The following is a 25278-nucleotide window of genomic DNA, read 5'->3' on the forward strand; positions in this document are numbered from 1 at the left end:
TCTCTCAAGTAGCACAATAAAAGTTCATTAAACTTTAGCTCAAACACAATCAGCTTCATCAAATCTATCTAAATACTGTAAGCTGACATTATGGAATGAGGTGGCGTGGTGACCTCTTCACAGCCACACTTTCTCCACCTTTATCTAAAAGTCAAACACACCAGCTAACCAACGGTTGCTGTAATGTCACCGGTTGGCCTAAATACTTTATCACATTAATGCTCCCTCTCCGTTGTATTCCTCCCACTCTGTATCTACCATCAGTTCATCTCCATCTAATCAGCTCATCTGCCTCCATCTCTCCGCAGGATGATCTCCCTCTCTCCAGAGATGAAGAGCTTTAACTTCACACAAATTAACAATGAGGGAATATAGTGCAGGGAGTGAAGGAGAGGTTTGCATAAATGTGTGTGTGAGAGAGAAAGAGTAAGAGAGATGGAAATGAGGAGACTTACATCCAGGTCACACCACCCTGTAGGGTAGAACTTATGCTCCATCTCATAAACACCACTTCCCCGTTTCTTATCCATGCCCGAACACTTTTTTCCATTAACACACGTCTCGGAGAAACATGTGTTCCACGCTGTCTGCACGGCTATTCTATTATTCATGCAGTTTAATGCTTGCCCAGAGTGTGTATATACATGTGTCCGTCGAGAGTGTCGGACGTTCATGTTAAAAAGCAGGAACATTTCACTACACATCTGAAGACCAGCTAATGTGGTTCCTCGCATTGAGCTTTCAGTGTTAACAAAAAAAAAGTGCTGCAAGAGAATGTGCATGTGTGTGCGTACCAGTATGCACACAAAAAGCACAACTTCACACAGCACTGTGAAAACACACACACACACACACACACACACACACACACACACACACACACACACACACACACACACACACACACACACACACACACACACACACACACACACACACACACACACACAACACACGCACATACACACACACCCAGGCTGCCAATGAGGCAGATGAGGAGTGAAAGGAGTCACATTAAACAGCCAAACTTGTCCTGTTTCGCTTTCATAGCCCCAGTCCATTTTCATAATGCATTAAAACCACCGCTGAGAAGAGAGGGAGACATGGAAAGTAGAGGAGATGAGGGGGGGGGGGTTAGAGAGGAATGAAGGCACAGAGAGAGAGGGAGAGATGGAAAAGAGGAGAGAGGGGACATGAAACATTCTCAAAGTAATCTAAAGCTAGTGGATGTATGGGGGTGTGAGGAAACAAGATAAGGATGAAGGGAGTGGAGGAGCTAGAAAAGAGAGCTCGTCTCAGAGGCAAGATATGGGAATAGAAAGTGTCTGATAGAGGCACAGACAGATTAGGGAGGTGGATAAAAGAAGATGGGATGCACTGATAAAACAAGTAAGGAGGATGGCGAGAGATTGGGAATACGATTTAGTCACAAACTTTGATTGTGTGTATGCTATGAATGCACATGGGTTTTTTTCTTGATGTGTGGATGCATTTGTAGTGCTCTATGTTGTGTATGAGTGTGTGTGGTTGTACAGTGGCAAGGGGCAGGAGGTTTCTCTGTTTCAGCACCAGCAGGCTGATGAGAGTTTGGGGCCAAACAGCCTGGAGGCAGAGCTGGCCTTGTTACTCTCTCCTTTCTTCTCTCTCACAGACACAAACAATCTCAGTTTAAACCAAACAGAGCCACAGCCGCCGTAACAAGCCGAGCATTTTGAACCTCAGATCATAACAGTAAGACAGTTAAGATGCTAAAATATCTAGAAAGAATATGCACTTGTTTCATACATAACAACGTCAATAACAGTTCATGTTAGCTTAAAATATCTTGATGTCCCCCAAGCAATTACTGCACCAATGGATACTTAAAGACACATTTACTGTATTTGGGCCTGCATGTTGTAGCCTTTAGAGCTCCGTTGCATGACATTTTTGCTATTAAACTGACAAAGTCCAGTGATCCGTGTAATGAAAAAGGATTTCCAGTACTGTTGATCCATCTGAGAATCAACACCCCATTCTGGGGCTATGTGCAGCCTTCAGCTTATTGTTGTGGTTCATCAGGTTGTACAGTTCTGACCCAACAGCTTTCTGTATGAAACTATGGGCACTCCCTTTATAGTGTTGTCACAATGTTATGTGTGATTGTGTTTCTGTTTCAAACATGTTATCTGGTCAACACAAAATATTTAGGGGGTAAAGCAAAAAAATGGCTCAAAAAGACCATATTTGTCTTTTAGGACTTCTGTGAGAGGTCCTGGGGAAAAAGGTGGATACATTTTCAGCATCGGGTGGCCCCATGACCCTCTGTGTTTGTTGCAGGAGTGAAATTTGCAGCTATTTGCTAAGACAATCATCATGCAATTTTGGTAAGCTGATGGTGTGATGTGGTTTGCCGTTCTGAGTAAGTTTAGGAAACTTTTTTGATTCAGTTGAGGATGAGAGTCAACTTTGTAATACTTGAATCTTGCTTGGGGTACATAATCCATCACAGCTAACTCTATGCTTGCTTTTCCCCTTTGCCACAAAGTTACGTTATTGTCATCTGTGAAACTCCTCTGAAACTGCAACGGTGATGCATTTATGGCCTGGAGAGCAACTATCTAACACACATGAACTCAAATTTTCCTTACATTATGCTTATCCTTTTGTTTGTCTTCAGGTAATGATTTTCTGACAACCTCTGATATATCAGGAATGTATTAGTGTGAAGCAAGCTCTCACATCTTCCCCTAACAACAGTTCACAAAGTTTATTGATGGATTACTTATTTAAAGCCAGTTTAAAATCTTTACAAGTTGATTTGTTTACCGCGCTGACACGGCGCAGAAACCAACAGAGGCCTAGAAGGCAAGAAAAAAAACAGTCAAACATAAAACAAAACAATGGTAATCAATAGTGGCAATTTATTGTACATGATTTGGAGGGGGGCGAAAACGTGCAGTGCACGCACTACAACCCATTAAATATCTATTAGCTTTCAATGAAATCTACGGAGAGCTACTAGAACAAATGACTGATCTTCTTATCAGTAGGGAAGTAAAGAGTTAAGGAAGCAGTCTAATATGGGCTGAGGCATCCAAAAGCCTATCTCCTCCAAGTCAATGGCGTGAAGGCTATCTCACACACACCTGACAGAGACAGAGTGCTGCCAATAGTGCCAGGGGGAACAAGAGAGAGGGAAGGTGGCAGACAGTGAGAAAGAAAAGCGGGAGCAGAAGACAGCTAAAGAAAAGAGCATAAACCAGAGGCATTAAAAGAGAGATGGATGGATAATGGTGAGCACAGTGCTCAGATGAGTATTGCTTGCTTTGTTTTGAATGCTTGGTGCTCATTATGTAAAAACCTGACAGAAGGAACATTAGAGGGGGTTGAACATTTTGTATTTGTGTGTTAAGAGAGCAGACGACTGATAGAGGCAGTGTGCTATAAAAGCACTAAGAGCTCCAGCAGCCACACGCTAAAACTTTAATCAGGCATTAATAAAAACAATATCATTACTGTCTGCCTCAGGAAATATCAACACACCTCACTGAATATGGCAGGCAGGCACACACACACACAATACTGCAGTCCAAGAAACACTCATGCAGACATAAACAACTTCATCGCATTTTCCCCCGTTTTTTACTCTGATCCCTTCTTCATCCTTCCGCTTTTCTATTGCCTTTCATCTACCTTTTAAATCATTGTGTGAGATAAAGCACAGACAGAGTACAGCTATACGAGCACACAAACATCCACAAATGAGCAGCTAGATGGGTGGAGGAGCAAAAAAGCAGCAACACTGAAAGCATTGCCTCAAGGACAAAGGTAAGCCACTCAACTCTTGTGTGAAAGCAGAGCTGCTTCATACAGCAAAGGAGCCGAGAGTTGAGTCAAGCACTTGTAAGTAGTGCAGCTCCCCTAACACACCATTCACCACAAAAAACATAAAGAAAAAACTATGAAAAATGGGAAGCCAGACACAAAATGGACATCCAGAGATGCACACCTGAATGCTGTAGCCTCCTTGAGAGAGTAGCAAAGCTATAGAAATCTCTCTCACACTCTCAGTCCCTTTAACAAAGCCAGGATGGACCTCAAAAGCCAGGATAATGGTGGCACAGAAAGCAGAAAAGGAGCAGCAGAAAACAAGGGTGAGGAGAAGACAGAAAGCCATTACGTGTACGTTCCTGCCGAATAAGAAGGGAAGGAAGTTGAAGGGAAAAAGTGTGCGAGGATGGATGAAGAGCAGGGAAGGGTAATAAGTGACAAGGAGGGTAATAAGTAAGGCACTCAGAGAAGGGAGGAGGGACAGCAGAGAGAAAGTGAAAAGAACGAAAAACTGAATGAGAAAGTAATAAAGTCAGAAAATTCATAAAAAATGACTTTACTTTTATTAGTTCTAAATAATCCTTGCCCTACATATGCATTCAAACAGAGTGAGACAAGTGTATGTGCATGCATGGGAACGGATCACGCATCGATAACATTACACTCCTTAATTCCTAATTAATCCTTCTAAACTGGATTATGGTGCAGAGCATGACAAGGCCAGGATTCCATCCTTCACCCTGGTGTGTGTGTGTGTGTGTGTGTGTGTGTGTGTGTGTGTGCGCGTGTGTCCATGTCTGCGTGTGTGGGGAACGTCACTTTACTGTTTTTCAGCTTGAGGTCTCATAAGGCTGGCCTGTCCTCGGTAACATGATGTTGGGAAATGAAGCTGACAGTGTGGCGGTAGTCCCCTATGACACAAACACACACATACACACTCACACAGACACTCACAGTCTGTCTTGCACACACACACACACACAGGGAGTCCCCAGACTACAGGTCTTAAAATGCTTATGAATTATTGTGTTGAGTGGCAACAACTCTAAGCATTACTTTACACATTTTAAGTGAGGACTCATGGGGGATATGTGCTTACTCACATAACAAGACACCGGTCCCCTGACACAGGCACTTGTCCTGGTTCGAAAGCTGTCACAGAAACTGTCCCATGTGATGTATTTTGCATTATGCTGAAGTCTGGAATAAAACTAGAGGGTTCTACAGACACAAATACTCATGAATCCATTATACGTTCTACTCTACTTTGTAAATGAGCAGTGTGTTTGATAGCAGAATAGCTTCTATTTCTGTTCACTCCAATATTTTTTGCAGAGGCAAGGAAGCTAAAACAATAGGAAAAAAGGAAGTTATGAACCACCAGGAGCAGACTTCATGTGGTTTATGTCACAGGTAAATCTTGGAAGATAGGGTCATAATGTACAAATGAGATATGAGATACAAATGCTAGACATACATGCAACATACAGTGGGGTCCAAAAGCACAGGACCACATTGAAAAACTCTAATATTGTCAAGTAAACCAGGACCACACCACACCACCGAAGTTTAGTTAACTTAATCACACATACAGAATTTGAGGAATAAAAAAATTCAAGACAGCTGTCCCATTGGAGTACTTCAGAGCCATTGGAGCCAACCAGTCTCTATCCTTCAGAGAAATGCTATACCCTCTGGTTAGCATTTTTGTGGAATAGGATTCATACTGCAGCAGGATAAGGAGCACCAAACACACATCAAAGCTTTGCAAAAACTACATGAAAACAGTCTCTACTGTGATGGACTTTCCTCCAGTCACCCGACTTCAACCCCACTCGCACATTCATTGGGGAGGCCATGCATTCTGTGACATCACAAGAGGCTTTATGGAACACTGTCAAATCATGCTGGGATATAATGAGTCAGCAGGTTTTACATAAAGTTGTGCCTCCATGCCACCTCCAGTGCATGCCATCAATAAACCAAAAGGGCAACATTACCAGATACTAAGATATTCTTAGTTTTCACTCAAAATGTGAAGCTGATATTATCATTTGCAATTCAAAAAAAGTATATAGGATTACATTGTAAAACAAACACGAAATAGAATAGTCTCAAACCATTGGACCCACTGTGGATGTCATGAATTTAGGATTATGTAACTGATGTACAGAATACTAGGACATCAATTAGAATAGCTTTACTTGTTACGAGGGGCAATTATATCCATATAACTGCAACATTTGTGGAGTTTGAATCTATTACTAATTAACAACCTAAAAATCTTTATTTGATAACGTCATGAAAGTCTACATTTTATCAAACAGTACCAAAATCTTTGTGGTAACAAACTATCAACTGTATAACTATTAACCTGTTGTCAACAAGTTACTACAATCGTCCAACCATTTGATGTTACTATAACTGTGTTATACATACAGTCATAGACAGCTGTTAAGATAGGGATGGCCTTTTTATACGATTTTCTTATAAGCAATGAAGGGAGAATGACAGCTGTGAAGTGACCAAGCTGTTAATCATTTTTCCTTTCAACTATTCTTTGCACCCAACAGGTGACTGTAATGACTTCATGTGCTCACAATGTAATCATGCAAAAAAACTTGAGCACTTACAGTAAACAAACATAATAGCCAATGGAAAGTGCAAGTTGAAAGTGAATGTCTACTAGGTACATTTGGACTACAGCATACATTAATAATGTGCAACATATTGTACTGTGTTACTGTGTGAACAACATTGTTTTCTCTGTGCTCATTAAACCATGCTCGCTACAGAGAAGATTGGAGGGGGTGGAGGGCGCAGAAAGGGGAAGTGGTGTGATGGATGGATGGAGGGGGTCACAAAGGGATAGAGAGTGAGTTGGGGGGGGGGAATTAGCATGCTTTCATGCATTCTACACCTCAGTGGAGCACCACGGGGCCTGTTGATGCCTCTAAGTGCTATGCAGTATTAAGCAGACAATCTCTATGGAGGCCCTGTGGCATAGTGTGTGTGTGCGGTGCATGCTGACTGACCGCTAACTGTGTACAGTTAAGTACCAGACCCTAAATAACCTATTTGGGGCGCAGAAAGAGCAAAGTGGAGAGATTCAGTGGAGAGCCAAACACTGTCAGACGAGCGATGCATTAAAATGCTTGCTGTGACGTGTTCCACTCCTCAGAGAAGAAAAACACAGGGAAAAAGAAAGGCACAGAGAGAAACATTAACCGGTCTTCCTCCATCCTGTCTGTCTATACTGACAGAGGAAATCCATGCAGGACACTCATGTTGATCAATTTGCATTTCAATAAAGGCAGCCCATTTGTCTCTTCTACAGCAGCCAGCAATGCACAATGTCACTATGATCAACCTGAACACCTGAACTCTGCGCAACTCTCTCATTCCACTTTTTCATACTCAGAAACTCTCAAACCAAACTTAACTCAGTTTCCTCATTTTACCTCTCCTCAATCTCCATCTACTCAATCACTCTCGTCACTTCATGTCTCTCCACCTTTTGATCATTTGTCATTCCCTCATTCCCTCCCTTGGCGCTCTCTTCCAGCGTACACAGATCACTCCTGCCTCCATTCGTCCTTCTGTGAGCCTCATTCATTCTGTGCCTCTCCTTCACTCTTCCCTCAATAACGCCATCCGTCATCTCGTCTACTGAGCTGAGATTAGTCTCCATCCATCTGTATCTTTGACAATAATCTTTCCCATTGTTTTTCTAAAGGTTTTGAAAGTCAATTAATAGTATCTAGAATAAATCTAAGAATAATTAAGAAAAAGAAAGAAAAAATATTAAAGCCTTAACCTCACAAATAGTGACCCGTTGGGCTCTCAAAGCAGTCTTCAGATTGGAGGTGGGAACCGACCACTCTCATCCGTCACTGTATGTAAAAAAGATTTTTTTTTTTCTCGCAAACAATGCAGTGGCCTTCATGTTTGTTTCCTTCATCTGGCTTCAATCAAGCAGCATACTTGTTATCATCAATCCAGCTCTGCAAAAATGTGCACTTTCCCATAGTGGCGGCAGGCTTTTATCTTTCTTGGGTTTGCCAACTACCTTGTGAGCCAACAAACAAACAATTTTTTTGTAACTTTCTTCAATAAAAGCTGTAGTGCTACATCAAGTGCTACCCACATTTCTCAGATTATGGAGGAAAGTGAAAGAAGCATGTTTCTAATTCTATGCAGACAGCCCTGAATACCTACCAATGACAGTGTCATTTAAGATTTTTATTCAAATGAAATCCAGTCAGAAAAGAAACCTGTCTTTATACAGAGAATACAACACTTTAATGATTTGAGAATGTTTTCAAGAGCCGCCAACACTTTTATCTCTGTCTTATCATTATCAGCATTATTTCCAATGCTGTTATAGTCTGTTGCTCTTGGAGTATTAAACCGCCATCTTCTTTGAGGCTAGAATCAAAGAAACCAGTGAGTAAGGAAAACCTGTGGAGCAAATATCAACATGGAACTTTGAAAAGCAAAAAACTCTTTGGGTTTTTCAAAAAACTTTCCAGAACAGACTTTAAAAAACATTCTTGGAGAGATCTTTAGAAGTCTCTTGCGTACCACTCCATTCACCCAAACAGACAGGAGATGCTGCTGATGCTGTGTGAATGCACAACAAGACCTGAAAGGTTTGCTCGACTCGCTGCACATCTACAGTAACGGTTCTGGCAGACAAAGCACTTCTAAGTACAATACATAGAACCAAAGACAAAGACAGATACAGTACACATGCAAAGCTTGTGACTTGCATTAGCTATAGGTACTGTATGTCAATGTGCTATAGCTTGTAATGGATGGTGTCATTTAAACTCAGTTGAAATGGCACTGACTCAAGTCCGCCTTCTGAAAACTCCAAGTACTGTGTCTACTGTGTTGTACCTCATATTCTTGCCATGAAAAAGGAACAGGCAGATTTGTTAGGGAGGAATGGTTTTGTCTCTGAAAGCGGTCAAAAACAAGCTGAGAAATTATTAGAGAATTCAACGGGGTTTTAGTCACTCCGCAAGGCTTTGTTCAAGCTAAAATTGAATTTCAGGGGTTTTGGGTGAAGTTGGACTTCAATTTTCACGTCCAGTCAAGCCGGACGGCCCTTCTGAAATTGTACAACTCCAAAGCCCACTCACACAGATCAATACCTAAAAAGTGGTAACTCCATTCACACAATGACAAATTACTCATCTCTCCCTTTTTCTTTTCTCTTTTTAGTCCCAAATGCCCTGCTACCATCAGCCCGCTTTGCCAGTCTCAGTTTCACCCAGAAGTTAATCTGCTGGGTGGAGTGATGAGCGCTTGGGGAACCGACAAGAGGAAGATGAAGGAGATGAAGGCAGAGCGAAATGGGAGAAAGAGGGGGATGGGGAGTGAGAGATGGCCATGCATTATTGAGCATATACAGAGTGGAGTTTTTAGGGGATAAATGTGAAAGCATGTTTAGGGACAACCTTTTCCCTTCAGCCTCCCCCTACTTCTCCCTTGCTTCATTACTTGCCCTGCCTCCGACTTTTCCTTTCCCCATGAGGACGGCCACATCTCTTATTCAGTGGGGAGGTTAAAAATTCAAAGCTAGGAGGGAGGAGGTGGAGGGGTGGAAAGAGAGTACCTGAAAATGGTCAAAATGAAGGAATGTCTTTGGGGAGTTTTCTCAAGTGCTAATCTAGAGAGCTCCTTGCTTTGATTAGGCCCGTGTCTGCATGTGTGTGTGGCAGTTGTGGTAGGAGAGTATGAGGACCGGGGAGGCAGATGAATAGACAGAGAGAGGAAAAGAGAGCAGGAGAGGGTGTAGACATACGCTTCCACGCAGTGCAGTGCAGTGTAGCACACAGCATGGTGAAAAATTAAGGTGCCTGCAGGGCAAAGCAGAACCCACGTCTCACAGAACACGACACATGCAGATACTGAGTAATGGAGCAAGGGTTTTCGGCTGCAAACGCACACATATACACACACGCTAAACATGTAGCTATAAGCAGCACAGAGACACTGGAGCAAACCAACTGTAACTGACCAAGTAGCATATACAGCGGTACCCACACGGTATTATTGATACTCACATAAACAATGCATTTAAGTCTGACTTCTTGTGCCTACACATCCTTGACACATACGTTTTAATTCACACACACACACACACACACACACACACACACACACACACACACAGTCACACGGTTACTGGTTGCAGATTAAGGTCAGAAAGTAGAGCGTGGCCAGGTCCACCAAGCTTTGTAAATACCATCGCTTTCTGGTGTAAATGCCACTGGGTTATCCATATTACCAGGGGCCATGTTATACCAGCAGCAATAAAAGCTGGCCAGGTTACAACACACACACACATACACACGCCAAGCCCAGAGTGCATGCACACGCATAAGGAAATAAACAAGATAATGTGCACCTTAAGAAAGTTGGTACAAGTGTTTGCAAACTTTGGGTGAAATTGATCGTTTTAATATGTGTGAGTGTGTGAGAACCCTGCAGACATGGTCTGGGCCATCAGCATAATGGGGAAGATACTCTAATAGCACTCTAATAACTCACTAGCAAGCTAACACCACATCAGCAGCAGCTTTAGGCAACTGTTAAACAATTCGACTGAGATAGGAGCTTTGGACTTTAAAGGACACTTTCAAACGCCTGTGTTGCTGCCATCTATCTTGGCTTTTCTCATTTTACAGCTTGCTTTATCTCCCCCCCACCCCAACAGTCTTCCGTCAATTTTTCTGGTCGCAACCCTCGTTCATTGTCTCCTTTCATAAGAACCCCTTTATCAGGCAAAGATAAGAGAAGAGAGATGGGGAAATCAGGAGAGAGGAGAGGGAGAGGAAGAAGAAGGAAGGGAGATGGGGGTTAATGCTCCTATCTTGTCAACTCCATCTTTGAAGTTGTTGCTCTTTAGCGCTCCATTTTTTACATATGCTATCGGTGACATCAAACTAGGCTAAGTCTCCCGTGTGTGTGTATGCAAGTGTGTGTGTGTGTGTGTGTGTGTGTGTGTGTGTGTGTGTGTGTGTGTGTGTGTGTGTGTGTGTCACTGGCCTCAGGGACAGGTAGCTAATATTGCAAAAAAATAAATAAATAAAAATAAACAGAGGAGGAGCTGCTGCTGCATGGCAGAGCAGTCAGGCACATTGCACTTTGCCTCTTTCTTCTTCTCTCTTTATCCTTCTCTTTTCTCACGATTAACATGCTTTCTAATCATAGATTCAGTTTGACTTCCCTTCCTCCTCAACCCTTCAATACCAAAATGAAAGAACCTCTACCTTCACAAACACTGACACCTCAGAAACACACATATGCAAGTACAGGCACACACACACAAAGCGTACATGTATATAAAAAAAACAGAGGGGGAGGAAAAAAAGAGTATGCCGCTGTGACCAAGAGAAGCAAAACAGGAAAGAAGAGTGGGTGGAAGGAGTGTAGGTGTGCATACATATATCCCTTCATTCCCACCCCCTTGTGTCTCTGTTCATTTTTTCACCCGCCTGGCCAGGGTGAAAGGAGACAGAATCACCAACACTAGGAATACTTAGCATCTGTAACAAGCTTTTGAGCTTATCAACCAATCCCTCAATTAAACACACACACTCGCAAACATACTCACAAGCACACGCATGCACACACACAAACAGGTCCGCTCAGTCCCTGCTCAGCTGTCATATCACTGGGAACATTTAAATGGTAATGATGTTGGGATGAGAGATTGGAACGCTGGCTGACTGGCTGGCTGGTCGACCGGCTGGCTGGTTGGGAGAGGAGCCGAGTGAAGCGAAGAAGAAGGCCTATTCCGTTTAAAAACAGGATAATCTCCAGAAAAGAGAAAAGGCAGCAAGGAGATTAGGCACACACAGCGGTAATGCTCCGGCTTGAGTACACTTAGCTCATTTGCATGTAAAACAGAGGAGAGAGATATAACGAGGGAGGAATGGAATGAAGAGAATGAGTGGGACAAAAGCGTGCGTGTGTGTGTGAGCGTGCTTACATGTGTACGCTTCTGCCTGTGCATGTGAGTGAGCTGTTGCGGTTGGCAGCAAGAGCCAATGCGAGCACACACAGATGTGTTTGAACCTGATAAGGCCTGATGAATGAGCGGCGTTTTGCGGCTGTTCCTCAACCATAAAGAGATGGTGAATGAGGGAGTGCTCGCTATTGCCGCACTGAGAATACACAGCGAGGCTTAGAGAGCGAGCAAAGCCAACCTAATGCACCGCTACTGTTGAAGGCTTAAGAGGTATAGTTAGGATTTAAACTTAAGCACTGGTGCGTACACAACGTACAACACCAAACACAACCTGTGAACATCAGATCTTTTTCATGTACCAGTTATATCTATCCGTTGAAAAGCGAGTCTATATATGGGGTATAGGTGCTCATAGACACCAAGGCACACAGACCCAAAGTTTTCCATCTGTGTGATCATTTGTTGTTGGCGCAAAGGTGGGGAGAGGAAATAGGGATTACTTATATAAGTGGAGAAATGGCCGCTTCCAGAAATGGAGTGAATAAGAGAGAATAGAAGGAGAGAATGGTGAGATATTTTCCCAGCTCTTCCTACAGCATTAGTGACCCCTTGCATTAACCTGCTTCTCTTTCTGCAGCCCCAGCCTGAACACTGCATGATTTATTAACAAGGCCTTCCACTGTGGGCTACACAAGTATAAACATACACACACACACACACACACACACACACACACACACACACACACACACACACACACACACACACACACACACACACACAGACAATTTAAAACACATTACACACACAAGTTTTTCAAAGCCAATACTAATTTAGCAGTCGCACACAAACACTGTTATGGCTTAACACAGTGTGCCCATTCCTCATTTAGTCATCTAAGTGCTTTATTAGTACATATTTTAAAGAGTCTCAGGAGACTGCAGCTCTGGGTCTACACATCCCATAAACTGCTATCTAAAACTCCCCCTAATTATATATACACATGCACGCACATGCGCACGCGCACGCACACATGCACACACACTTTCAACAAAAATTTGCAGATCTCAAATCTGCAGCAGCATGGACGGCCATGTGCACTTTGCATGACTAACAAGTCAATCTACAGTGAAAACACATCACAAAGCTGTATCTTTGTTTCTGCAATCACTCTGCTACTGTCAAAACAGTGTGTTTCAAACCATGTTGAATTCATTCGCACTAGCATTTTTCCTTGCCTGACTATGACCTTGAGCCAGCATACAACAAACAAGTCGCCAAATGTTGGGAACAGCTGTAAGACCTAATCAACAACATTGCACCATAATTCTCCATGCCTCTTGGTACTTTACTGTTAATACATTACATATCTCATCTCATCCCTTTAACTGATTGGTCTACAACCTGAGAGAGGCCCAAGGCACGCGCACAAGCACACTCACGGACAAGGCACTTTCTTGCTGATTGGTCGCTCATTAAGGTGAAGAGTGAATGGAACAGATTTAAGAGGAAACTCAGCAACACAAATACACATGCACACACACATGCGCACACACACCTACAGAGAAGGAAATTGATTTCTTCAGAACACAGGGAGATCAAAAGGCTTATTATAATTGGTTTGTAAATGTGGCTGAGCTCACCCACCCACTCTCTTGAGCAAATACACCAGCACACAGACACCCATGCACTGACAAACGTGTCAAATGTGTTCATCTGCAATGATCTCGTCTGCATTTTTTAGGATGCAAAGGGAATAAAGGACATTGCTGTCGCCTGTGTAGGTGTGTTATGCAGCTAATACTGCGGGTGGCATCACATAGTGACTCTTTGGGGTGGGGGTCTCCACCAAATAGGAGAAATGAGGTTGTTTAACTACAACAGACCACAGAAACACAGCGACAGAGACAGAGACACATTAGAGGGAAGAAAAGTGTAAAGGCTGGAGAGTCGGGATATGAAAATGATCCTCACATCATGAGGATTAATAATCATATATGCTCCTGGCCCTTTTCTCTCCTTTTCTTTCCCGAATCAAATTAATCACCACCGCTCCCCCTAGCCCAGCCTTTCCCTCTGCTCTTTTTTTCTAACACCCCCCCATCTCTAGCTCTCCCTCTCATTCTTTTGCTAATTGGGCTATCTGAGGTGCCGACTTCAATAGGCACCTGCTATCAAACACGGATGAAAAAGTGAGAAAAAGGACAGTTCAGGAGATTTTTTATATATATATATATAAACATATATATATATATATATATATATATATATATATATATATATATATATATATATATATATATATATATATATATATATATATATATAAACATATATATATATATATATATAAACATATATATATATATATATATATATAAAAACATATATATATATATATATATATATATATATATATATATATATATATATATATATATATATATATATAAACAGTGTATGAATTCTAGCCTTGTCACTGGCCGCCTGCACTTTCCAAGCAACTGTCTAACTAAAAAAGACCTTCTTTTGGACTCTGTTCGACCGTTAATATAGTATTATTATTATATGATAAGGAGGATAGAAGAAAACCAACACAACAAAGTAGAAAACAGACACGTACAGACACAAGTACTTCAAAGAGAAGATATTAGAAGCAGTAGCTTAAGGGAGAATGTGGGGATAAGCTTGCCGCCTGAAACCTTATACACTACACTAACTGCTTTAGAGTCACACATACTTGCTCATATAAACAACTTGGTTGTTTACGATTGCAAATAGTCATATCAGGTCTCCAGTTTTAAGCCAGTGGGAAAAATTACAGTGGTCTTTTCCACACATCCGACATGACAAAGATGGCAGTATAATAGCATCCTATCTGCACCAAAAATGCTGCAGTGAAATTTGGCTAGTTCTATCCTCATAAATTCTTATGAATGCTCTGGATGAAGCTTAAAATAGAATTTTATATCACACTGAGCTGTATAGATGTACAGTGTAATAGCTTGCCATTATCTTAGACTAGGCATCAGTTCAACCAAATTCGAATGCTCAGAACATTAAAAAAAACGCAGCATGCAGTCTTATTAAGAATGTATCATCACATATTTTCTTTCCAAATGGTGGCGCTTGGGGTAAAATAAAGACATACACCACTTAAAATGTACCTTCAACCTCAATATGTGTCAGGGGGGCAAAATATGGTTTATCGACACCACACGAAATGGATACACTGGACAGAAAGCCAGCAGGTTGTCTACAAGCAAGTCTGAAAGAAAATGAAGTGACGACTCCCAAAGGTGGTGCACCTCCTGAAAACCCTGACAGTTTGCATCCTTCATAAGGCCTTGCTCAACATATTGACTTGCCTATAAAGTGCAGATTTTTCATTTCCCATGTTGACAGCTTAGCTCTATATGTCCGTCCTGGTGAATAAGATGTACAGCTGCACAGTACTAATAACGGCGGCCTTGGCTGCAATGCTTGTTCGCAAGGCAAGTTAAGTAGTTTGAGAGGAGAGAGGCGAGAAGTCTTGAGGTAAAGAAGGCTCGACAGGAATAAATCAAGTAAGGTGGAACTTTTCTCCAACAGCAGTCTGGACATGTTATGTTCTTGTCTGACCACAAAGTCACTGTCGAAAATATGTAGTGAAGCAGACTCAACTCTAAAATACATTTAGAAGGAAACGTTCTGTGTGCACAAAGTTGAAAGCAGTTAAATTACATCAGATGCATTATTACATTTAAAAAGAAACTAGAAATAGCAGCGTCAGTGACATATTGGGATGCCCACTCTGAGAGGGAATTTGTAAGATCTGCTCTGGTTAGGGCAACATAACCAAAGTTCTATCACTTCTAATTAACAGAATCAATAAAGGTTTGACTTATGTGCCCAACACTTGAATTCTGACATGTTCAGCAGCTAGGGAGTACAAGAACAAACAGGATAACTGGCCTGAGCTTACCTATTGAGCTTGAAACTGATTTCAGTGAGGGAGAGAGAGAACAGACAGAGACGTACAGACTGCAAATAGAAATAAGCACATAAAGAGCAAAAGATACAACCATGTACAGCCAGAGGGCGTGTCTCCCACCATCAGCTCTCTGCTCTTCCACGAGCCTCAGAAGTCACCCCTGACCCCGCCACGGGCATACTACCCCCCTGCACATCTGTGTTCTGTGTGGGTGTGAGTGCATGCAAACCCAGCTGTGCTGTTGGGCAGCTGATGGAGAAGAGGAAGAAGGGTCAGAAAGGGTCAGTGGTGGCTCGATGTGGTGTCGGCCGGCTTTCGCTGAATAACGAGGAATGGGAGGCGCAAGAGGAGGAGGAAAAGGAGCAGGAAGATGAGGAGGCATCCAGACTTGGATGAGGAGAAGGAGGAATGTATTAGGCCTAAAGCGGTGTGTTAAAGCAGGAGAGGGAAGGACAAGAGGTCAAGGGTCAATCTGCATATGCACACACAGTGTGGCTTAAACCACACAGGTGGGTTAACAGATTCAAAAGAAGCACAGGAAATCAGCAACACAGTAAATAATAATATACACACCTGGTCTCTCTGTCTCTTTCTTCTCTCTCTCTCTCACACACACACACGCGCGCGCGCGCACACACACACACACACACACACACACACACACACACACACACACACACACACACACACGCACGCACGCACGCACGCACGCACGCACGCACACACACACACACACACACACACACACACACACACACACACACACACACACACACAGACAGGTGTGGGGCTATGAAAAGGCCACGGTGTCTTTATAGTCAGCTCTCAGAAAAGGTTATTAGACATCAACCGGAACAGGCGGCTGTCTCAGCCAATAAAAAGTGGAGGCGTGGGTGCACCAACCAAGAGGCTGTTTGTGTGTGGGGGTCAAATCAAGGAGTGACAGGCGGACGTAAGGACTTGCCATACAGGTGAATGCAGATGGGACAGCTGCCAGCGCTGACATTTAACTGACATCAACAGCTAGCATCAGCCATGTGTGCATGTGCACTTTTGTTTATGTATATGACATGAGAGGTGTGTCTGTGTGTGTATGAAGACTGAATCTGAAGGTCAGATGGAATTATATACACACCCACACACACTGTCTGTATGCGATTTCATGGTGTCCTGGTTATGGAATGAATATGGAGGAGTTAGAGCAGAAGGCTCAGTGACACTGGGACAAGGTGATAGGAGTGGACAGGTGTGCGTGTGTGAGTGTACGCCTGTGTGTCAGCGCTTTGTGCCAGGACAGCAGGTGGCTAGTCAAAGGACATCAGTGACCTTCTCCTTATCCCTCCCTCTACCCTCCTCCCATTGTCCATCTCTTCCTCTGTCCCCAAGTCCCACTTCATCATACCCAGTAGTGAGCGTCTCTGCACAACAAGTCATGGGCACATTGAGAAGATGAACAAACACACACAAACACAGGTGTGGGTGGTTTATTCATGAACTTGTGTGAGATGCTGTTTTGACACAGCGTCGTTGAATAATGTAAATGTGCAGCGTGTCCTCCGAGCAGAGGAAGGGAAGGGTGAGAAAGGCTGGAGAAGATGTGTGAAAAAAAAGAACTAAATGGAAAGTGTATGCGTGATATTCTTACCTTTAGTGGCTGATGGAAGCAGAGCAGGAGAATTGAAATAGACATGGTGTCAGGGGAGAGAGGGGAGGGGTGTGGGAGAGGTGAGAAACGGAGAAAGACGTTGCTCATTACTGGGAAACACAACATGATAACAGGAATAGTAGTAGAAACACACAAGCCACACACTCACTCTTTGTCTGCGAAGAGAAGGCCAAGGTGAGTTTGGCAAGGAGCTCATTGCTCTCAAATTTCTCCTCGTTTGCCTTGATCCAGAAACTTTTTTCAGATAGGTCTTCAGGTCCAATCTGAGCGGACGAAATGTCGATACATACAAAAGGAGAAAGATGGACACAGAGGGAGACACTGAGACATGTCTTGGATAAGCATATCATCAAGTTGACTAAAAATGGTCATCTGTGCACCTGGCAAATGAGGAGTTGTGCAGATAAAGAAGTCAGCAGAACAAAAGAAACAGCAGGGCTAGGAAAGGGAGAGGCAGGGGTATGATAGTAGAGGGAGAGAAGGAGGTTGAGGGAAGGAAGGAAAGCACAAAGAGGAAAGGGAGAGGAGGAAACAAGTAGTCATTTTCTCTAATCTTCACACACTGTCGCTACCACAAAGCATCTTGAGCTTCACACACAGGAAGTCAAAGACATGCAAAGGGTTCCACTTTTTTCCTCCCCTTGTTCTGTCTTTCTTCAGCCTTACCCGGAGCTCTCTCTGTAGCCTTCCTTTTGTCATACACCTTTTCTGCATGAAATTAACTTACATAGGTAAGTTTTTAAACGGGTAAACTCTGCTAAAAAATGTGAATGACTCCTTTCCGATACCAAGTGCCTTTCTCCCTCTTTTTTGTGTTTTTTTCTGGTGAGTCACATTTCATGTAACGAAAAAGGCCAGCCAAAACTATTCATACACCACCATTCTTAATTTCAATGCTTGTCATAACATCACACCAGAAAGGGGGGCACAAAACAGTGTGTCTACCTCGGTGTCAGTTTCCATCACTTTTGATCAGAGCTAAATCTGATTGCACCCTTTCCCACATAGGACAAAAGCCAGATGTAAATGGGTGTTAGTGGGTTTTTTTGTCCAGTGTGAAAGGGTTTAGTGTTGCTCTGTCTCTCTATTCTGGTCACAAGTCACAATTAACTTTGTGTGTTTTTCCTTCATTTTCCAAGTGTTCTCATCAAAGGAAAAGAGAAAGAGAGAAAGTGAAACGGAGAGAGCAGGCGAGAAAGCAGTGGTAGTAAATTTATAGATATCAGTCCTTTCATTATGGACAAAGCCTCAGGGATGGGGGCGTTGGACAGAAAAGACAGAGAGTGGGGAGAAGAAATGTGATATGGGGATGAGCTGAAGGAGCAAGAAAGAAAGCAAAAGAGCACGCAAAAATGGAGGATGAGACCAAGCCAGAAAAAAAGTTAATTTAAATTACAAAAGAATACTGTCCTTTCTAGCAGCAATTTAATTATCTTTCAGTGGCGCTGTTAAAAGAAGAAGGCTTATTAAAAAGCAATTTCTGTGACATCCTCGTCAAACACTCTCACCAGCCAGAGAGGGAGGGAGAGAGGGAGAGAGGGAGAGACAGAGAGAGAGAAAGAGAGAAAGAGAGAGAGAGAGAGAGAGAGAAGCTAAATGCTGATGAAGTCTGGTGAAGCCATTAAACAGTAGCTTTAGGCTAAAGAAAGACAGAGGGTCGTTTTGATGTTTTAACCATCACAGATGAGAGGGAGGAGAAGAACATGAAGCACATAGTCATGAGATACACGTATGCATGCAAGTCACTTTAGGTCAAAATCTGCCTGTTAAAGCTCCATCTCACATTTCTCGCACACTGTTGCACACAAATTAGACACTGAGCTATTTATAACTGCACAGTAAAGACACCTACACACTTTAAATTACATTCAAACTATATGATAGAATCCCTCCCATTTCTTTATATGAGCATCATATAATGATGCAATAATGAGGAACTTAAACAAACTGTAGTATACTGGCTCACATGGAAGAACCATCACATTTTCAATACTGAGATATTTTGGATCAAGACAGATTATCATACTAACAAGCAAACGCAATGAGTTGGGACATTTCTGAATATGCCATGGGCCCAATTCAACCAAATATCTGTGGCAGGAAGTACCCACCAAAATGACTTTGCAACATATGGTGTTATTAAACATTTAAGCCAAGTGTCTACAACCCAGATCCCAAAAAAGTTGGAACACTGTATTAGAAATAAAAAAAAAAAACAGATTTGATATTTTGCAAATCCTTTGATTTTTGTAAATATTTGCTTACTCTAAAATTGATGCCTGCAACACATTTCAAACCAATTGTGAAATGGCAATTAAAGACTTTGAAAGTGGTGGAATCATCCCCCCCAAAAAAACACCTGTTGGAAAACATTCCACAGGTTAATTTGTAACAGGTGAGACTATCATGAATGGGTGTGGAAGGGGCATCCTCGAAAGGCTCATCTGTTCACAGGCAAGGATGAGGCGAGGTTAACGCTTTGTGAACAACATTACTACATTAGCATACAGCACGCACTTTACACAAAAACTTTACGTTTAACACTCTTTAACACGTCTCCCAACTTATTTGGAACCATGGTAATGCATACGTGTTCTTCCAAAGGGGCAAAGGGTTAGTCATATCATCTTATATGTATCAATGAGTGTAGGATGTGAACGCTAATTTCTTTCCCCGACTATTTTTTTGATTGTTAAGTAACTGACAGTTTTCCATTGACTTTAGAACATCGATTATCCTGAACCATTTATCTTGGGACTGACCTTCCTCCAGTTGGCTCTCTTCAGCTGGACTTCAGGCTTGTACTCCTTCTTAGGCTGGAGTCCATGAGGCAACTGTGGGGGTGCAGGTGCACCCCAGCCCCCCATGCCTGGCACTGGAGGCATGCCGAAGACTGGCGGTGGAGGAGGAGCACCGGGGAACCCAGGCGGTGGTGGTGGTGGTGGAGGTCCCATCCCAGGTAAGGGTGGAGGTGGTGGGGGTCCTGACATGCCAGGGAGGGGTGGAGGTGGTGGAGGTCCTGGCATGCCAGGGAGGGGTGGAGGTGGTGGAGGTCCTGGCATGCCTGGTAAAGGGGGAGGGGGAGGGGGGGGAGGAATACCAGCATGACCAGGTAAAGGAGGGGGCGGTGGGGGAGAAAATATGCATGCATGACCTGGTAGAGGTGGGGGCGGAGGTGGAGGGGATATGCCTGTGTTCTGGCCAGGGAGAGGAGGGGCAGGCGGTGGAGGGGGGGGCAAACCGGGTGTTGGCACAGGAACAGTAACGGTGATAACTTTAGTCTTGGCCTCTTCAAGATCTTTAGACAGGTTTTCAATCTGCAGTGAAGTAAGAAAACAGTGTTCTCATGAATACTGATTAATCCACAACCTGGCATACTACTGCATATATTTACACAATATACAGCATTGTATCACATAAGCATATCTACACTATACATTGTTTGCTGTATACTTCTCAAATTAGAATACATTTTGTACAGATTTGCCAATGTTCAATCATCTCCAATATACAGCCATGCCAACAGAGTGATTAGATTTGAGACAAAAGGCAGAACAAAAGATGGAAAAGAGTGACATAAAAAGGGATTAAAGTCTGGGCAGGATTGCATTTTGGGAGAGATGTGAAGAGAATGGAGTGCAAGGCGCGGAGGGAAAAACATGGCAGGGGGGAATTAAGTCCACAGGGGAATTCAAAAGAAAAAGTTTTAAAGAGGAATGCAAACTTCTAAATTAGAAGTGAGGCTGAAATACATTTTTTATTGCAACACTGACATACTAATTCAAGTATTTACATCAGTGAGGCTCCAATTCTTGATACTACTGTCCAAGTCAATAGAGAATGCCAGCTAATACTGGCATATGAGAGAAGAGTTGGATACAGATGGAAATATACTTTGTGCAGTCTAAAGCACACAAGTATAGAGAAGTTATTTTACTATTTCTGTTCTTAGATGCATTAAACGTAAACAGAGTGCATGTATGTGTGTGAAAGAGTTTCTGTATATGGTGTAACAAATTGTTTGTGTTGTTTCCTCGTCGGACTATGAAAAAAAGATAGTAACAGACATGAAGGGCCTCCAAGGCAAGCTTTCTTAGTGAGGCAGCAGATGAAGCAATGGGCACAGCATCACACGCAGTGACAGTGAGAGATCTCTACATGTGAAGAAATCTTCGATGGGCAGTGCCTCAAACACAGAGAAAGTGAGCCATCTTAGTATGAGAAGCTTGTTAGATGCCTGGCTGGTGATGCTGTTGATGCGTTGGACAACTGTGTGTGCATATGCATGTGCGTGTGTGTGCATTTGGGCTTTTGTGTGGAGAGAAGACGACTCTGCTGGCATCAGCCACTTTGGATGAGGCTCATTTTTGAAGCACTGTAGTTTGCTTACTGAATGCACGCATGCGCATGTGTGCACACACACACAGACACACACAAATGCATACACATGCACACACACACACACACACACACACACACACACACACACACACACACACACGAGCATCTTCATGTGGTTCTGAACACACATGCACAGAGGCAGACTGTTCTGGGTCACTTGGTGTGTTTGTGAGTTTGGGTGTCACTGTGAGGCAGAGTCCAGCTGGTGTGGCAGCAGGACACTGACAGCTAAACAATCCTCATCTTGGCCTCCCTACTGTATGAGCGTACACACACCAGCACACACATACAAATAACACCCTACGTGTGTATCTTGGCCTTAAAAAAGTCAGTTTGTCCCATCTCCATCCTTTCCTTTCCTTCTTTTTTCTTCTCCCTTTAGTCACTCTTTTTACTCATTCTGCTCCACTTTCCATGTTTTTATTGAGTATCTTAATCTCTAAAGATTTGGCTTCTATTCACAATATTCTTTTAGTTTCTTTTTCCCTCTTTCATGCCATGCTAGCAGTTGGCTAAAGCATTTAAGGCCAGGGGGCTTCTGTGTTTGTGTGGGTGTGCATAGATGTCTGACAACTTTTTGATGCTTAGAATTCTGCAATACTGCAATTCTCTAAACCTTGAATTAGTCTACTTCCTGCAGCTTTAGCAGACGTTTCTGTTTTGTGTGTATGATTGAAGGACATAAAACAAGGCATGGCGAAAGATTCAATTATCTGGCCCAGTCTTTATTGTTGCAGTCCGAATGTTTTGGTTATTTTATACTCACAATGAAATACTGTATTGAGCCTGCTTGAGCTTGCCACAAAGACCTCTTCTGTAAGGGTCATTCTGGGTTCAACTGAATTCAGTATTTTCAAACGTTTACTTCAAGATGAATTCACATATTGAAAAACTTGGTAAGGGAACTTGACACATTCAGGTAATTGGCTCAATATTCCACGGCAAACTGCCTTAAAGTTTCATTTAGAATGTGAGTTCTTTCAATTAAAAAGGCATTGAGCCCCGCATAGACAGGTGTGTGTGTGTGTGTGTGTGTGTGTGTGTGTGTGTGTGTGTGTGTGTGTGTGTGTGTGTGTGTGTGTGTGTGTGTGTGTGTGTACCTGCTTCTGCAGAGTGCCTAGCTGTTGTTGTAATTCATGGTTCTCCTTTTCTTGCTCCAGCTTAGATGTGGCCAGCTGTTCCTTCTCTTGGCTTAAGTTTTGTAGTTTGTGTTCATAGTCGCCCTCAAGTTTCTTCAGCTCCACCTGCAGCTCATGGCGTGCGGTCAACTCGGCATCCAGCTAATACACATGGAAAGGGTCAAAGACAGGGTCAGACTCATTACAGTATCCTTAAAACAGTTAGAGGTTTTGGTGACTTTACAATTTTTTGCAGTGGTTAATTTCAAGGTAGTTTTGAGGGCAGTAAATGACATTTTCTCAGAATTCACTCAAACACTAATAAAAGGTCCCATTAGTACCAGGACTGCCTAGATACTGTGCCACTGTGAAACAAATGGTGTTCCTGATGTTTGATTTATGTGTTCAGCTAATCATGCACCCCCAGCGACCAGTGACAGGAAACACTCTAAAACATTAGCTTGCTACTTGATACTATCCCTAATGTGAGTCTACAAAACCAACTAACAATATTGGTTTTCCTGCTCAAGATTGTGTGGCATTCTTGTAATGAAATACAGACTATGTAAAATGAAATGAGAATATATAAAATATGGCTGCAATTCAGCAGTGGCACTTCTACAGGATTAAGGTTGAGCGAGAAGACAGCAAAGGTCAAAACTTTTTTGAAACAGCTTCATGATAGAAGACACATAAAAGGTTTAGAAATACACCAGGTATAAATATCAACACTGAAGCCACCAAAACACCAGGATTCTCAAGTGAAATATGGGAGCAAAGTGTGTTGTGTGCCTCCACAGGCTTTTAGCCATCCTCTTGAGGCTGCAGCAGTTTCTGTATCACAAAGACTTGTGGAAGCCATTTCCTGCAGTCTAGTGCTTTCAGTTTCATTGTATAATTTACACTGCAAATTGGTGTCAATTATTGAGTTACAATGCTTCGGTGCACTTGTATGAATTCACCGCTCACATTCATTTTAAAGCCTTCACGCACATGAAAACAGACAGAGAAACATTTAGCACCAAATTTTAATTATCTAACTTTCATACATTTTCAAGGATTTTCCTTCTAGGACACTTGAGAAACAGGATAAGAGTATTTAAACAGATGAATCCATGAACACACAGACACACATGGCTGTTTAATTTGCCGACAGCAGATCCGTTACTCTCGCTGTCAGTGTCCTGACAGCCTCATCCCTAATTCCTGCCAGAGTCTGCCTGCAATTACCCCATCATACACAACCAGCACTCTGATGTGTGTGTGTGTGTATGTGTATGTGTGTGTGTGTGTGTGTGTGTGTGTGTGTGTGTGGTCAAGGAAAATTAATCCAAGTGTGTTCATGTAATGTGTGCTTGTGTGGATGTGCTCAACTGATATGATCCCATGAGAGAGTGTGTGTCTTTATGCATGCCTGAATGAAGGCTAGTTTCAGCTCCCTCTTTGCAATTATCCTGTCACTGGGACAGAAGCATCAGGGTAGCGGCACACCGCCATCAAGGCATTTTACCCCCTTGTGCGAATGTGTGTGTGTGTTACATGCGTTTTGTGTCTGCCTGTAAGAGTATTTTTCTGTCGGGTGGCTGTCAGACATGTGTACGCTCATTCTCTCAGTCATCCTCTGTTCCTCCCTTTTTCTCATTTGTCATCTCATGTCAGCCAGACACCGGTCGCACAGAATTTCATTGCAATCCCAATGTGTCTCTGTGTGTGAGGGGAAAATGTACCATGACTTTTACAATGTGTTATTTTCTTTTCTGTCTATATGACTGTAACAACTTGTGCTGTATAAATATGTCTATATATAAGGCATGCTGTCGTGTGTACATCATGAATTTCAAATGTGAACGTGTGTATTTCACCTTCTTCTCCAATTCAACTGCCTTGGCCTCGCTGGTTTCTACTTTGGTCTGGTCCACCATGTTGTCTGTGGAAAGGACAGAAGAAAGGAAAAGAGAAAGAGAAATAGAAAAGAGGCTGGTGAATACGATAAAGGTTTCAGACAATGTACCTGTGCACGTGGCTGTGAAGACATCGCACCCTTCAGTCTGGCACATGCTGTGTGCACACACATTCACAAACAGATGCATACACACAGAGAAAGCGTCCGAAGTTTCTCCTTTTTTTCCCCTTATCACAGTACTCGAAAGTCAAGATCCGTGGGACGATTGTGAAAGCATCTCATTATAATAGGATGCTATCTGTTCCACGCCATTTCTACACATCATTATCTTTTAAGCCTTCTATACATACACAGCTCTCTGACTGTGTGTGTATGTCTGACAGAGGTGGAAGCACACTAATATGCCACCATGCGAACACA

General features: G+C 42.7%; 1 protein-coding gene across 2 annotated transcripts in view; it reads right to left on the reverse strand.

The window, feature by feature from the left end:
* The window catches only part of LOC119007135 (protein diaphanous homolog 1-like), a 95807-nt gene that overhangs the window by 36884 nt on the left and 33645 nt on the right, over positions 1-25278 (reverse strand). For both annotated transcript variants that reach the window (XM_037076545.1, XM_037076544.1), the window contains 5 exons: positions 24818-24882; positions 22938-23117; positions 20199-20753; positions 17585-17699; positions 17416-17424 (listed from right to left, as the gene is read on the reverse strand). In XM_037076545.1, the coding sequence (XP_036932440.1) occupies positions 17416-17424; positions 17585-17699; positions 20199-20753; positions 22938-23117; positions 24818-24882 (924 nt within the window). The remainder of the gene's footprint in view (positions 1-17415; positions 17425-17584; positions 17700-20198; positions 20754-22937; positions 23118-24817; positions 24883-25278) is intronic.

This window comes from Acanthopagrus latus, chromosome 18 (assembly GCF_904848185.1).
Source record: "Acanthopagrus latus isolate v.2019 chromosome 18, fAcaLat1.1, whole genome shotgun sequence".
NCBI classification, from domain to species: domain Eukaryota; kingdom Metazoa; phylum Chordata; class Actinopteri; order Spariformes; family Sparidae; genus Acanthopagrus; species Acanthopagrus latus.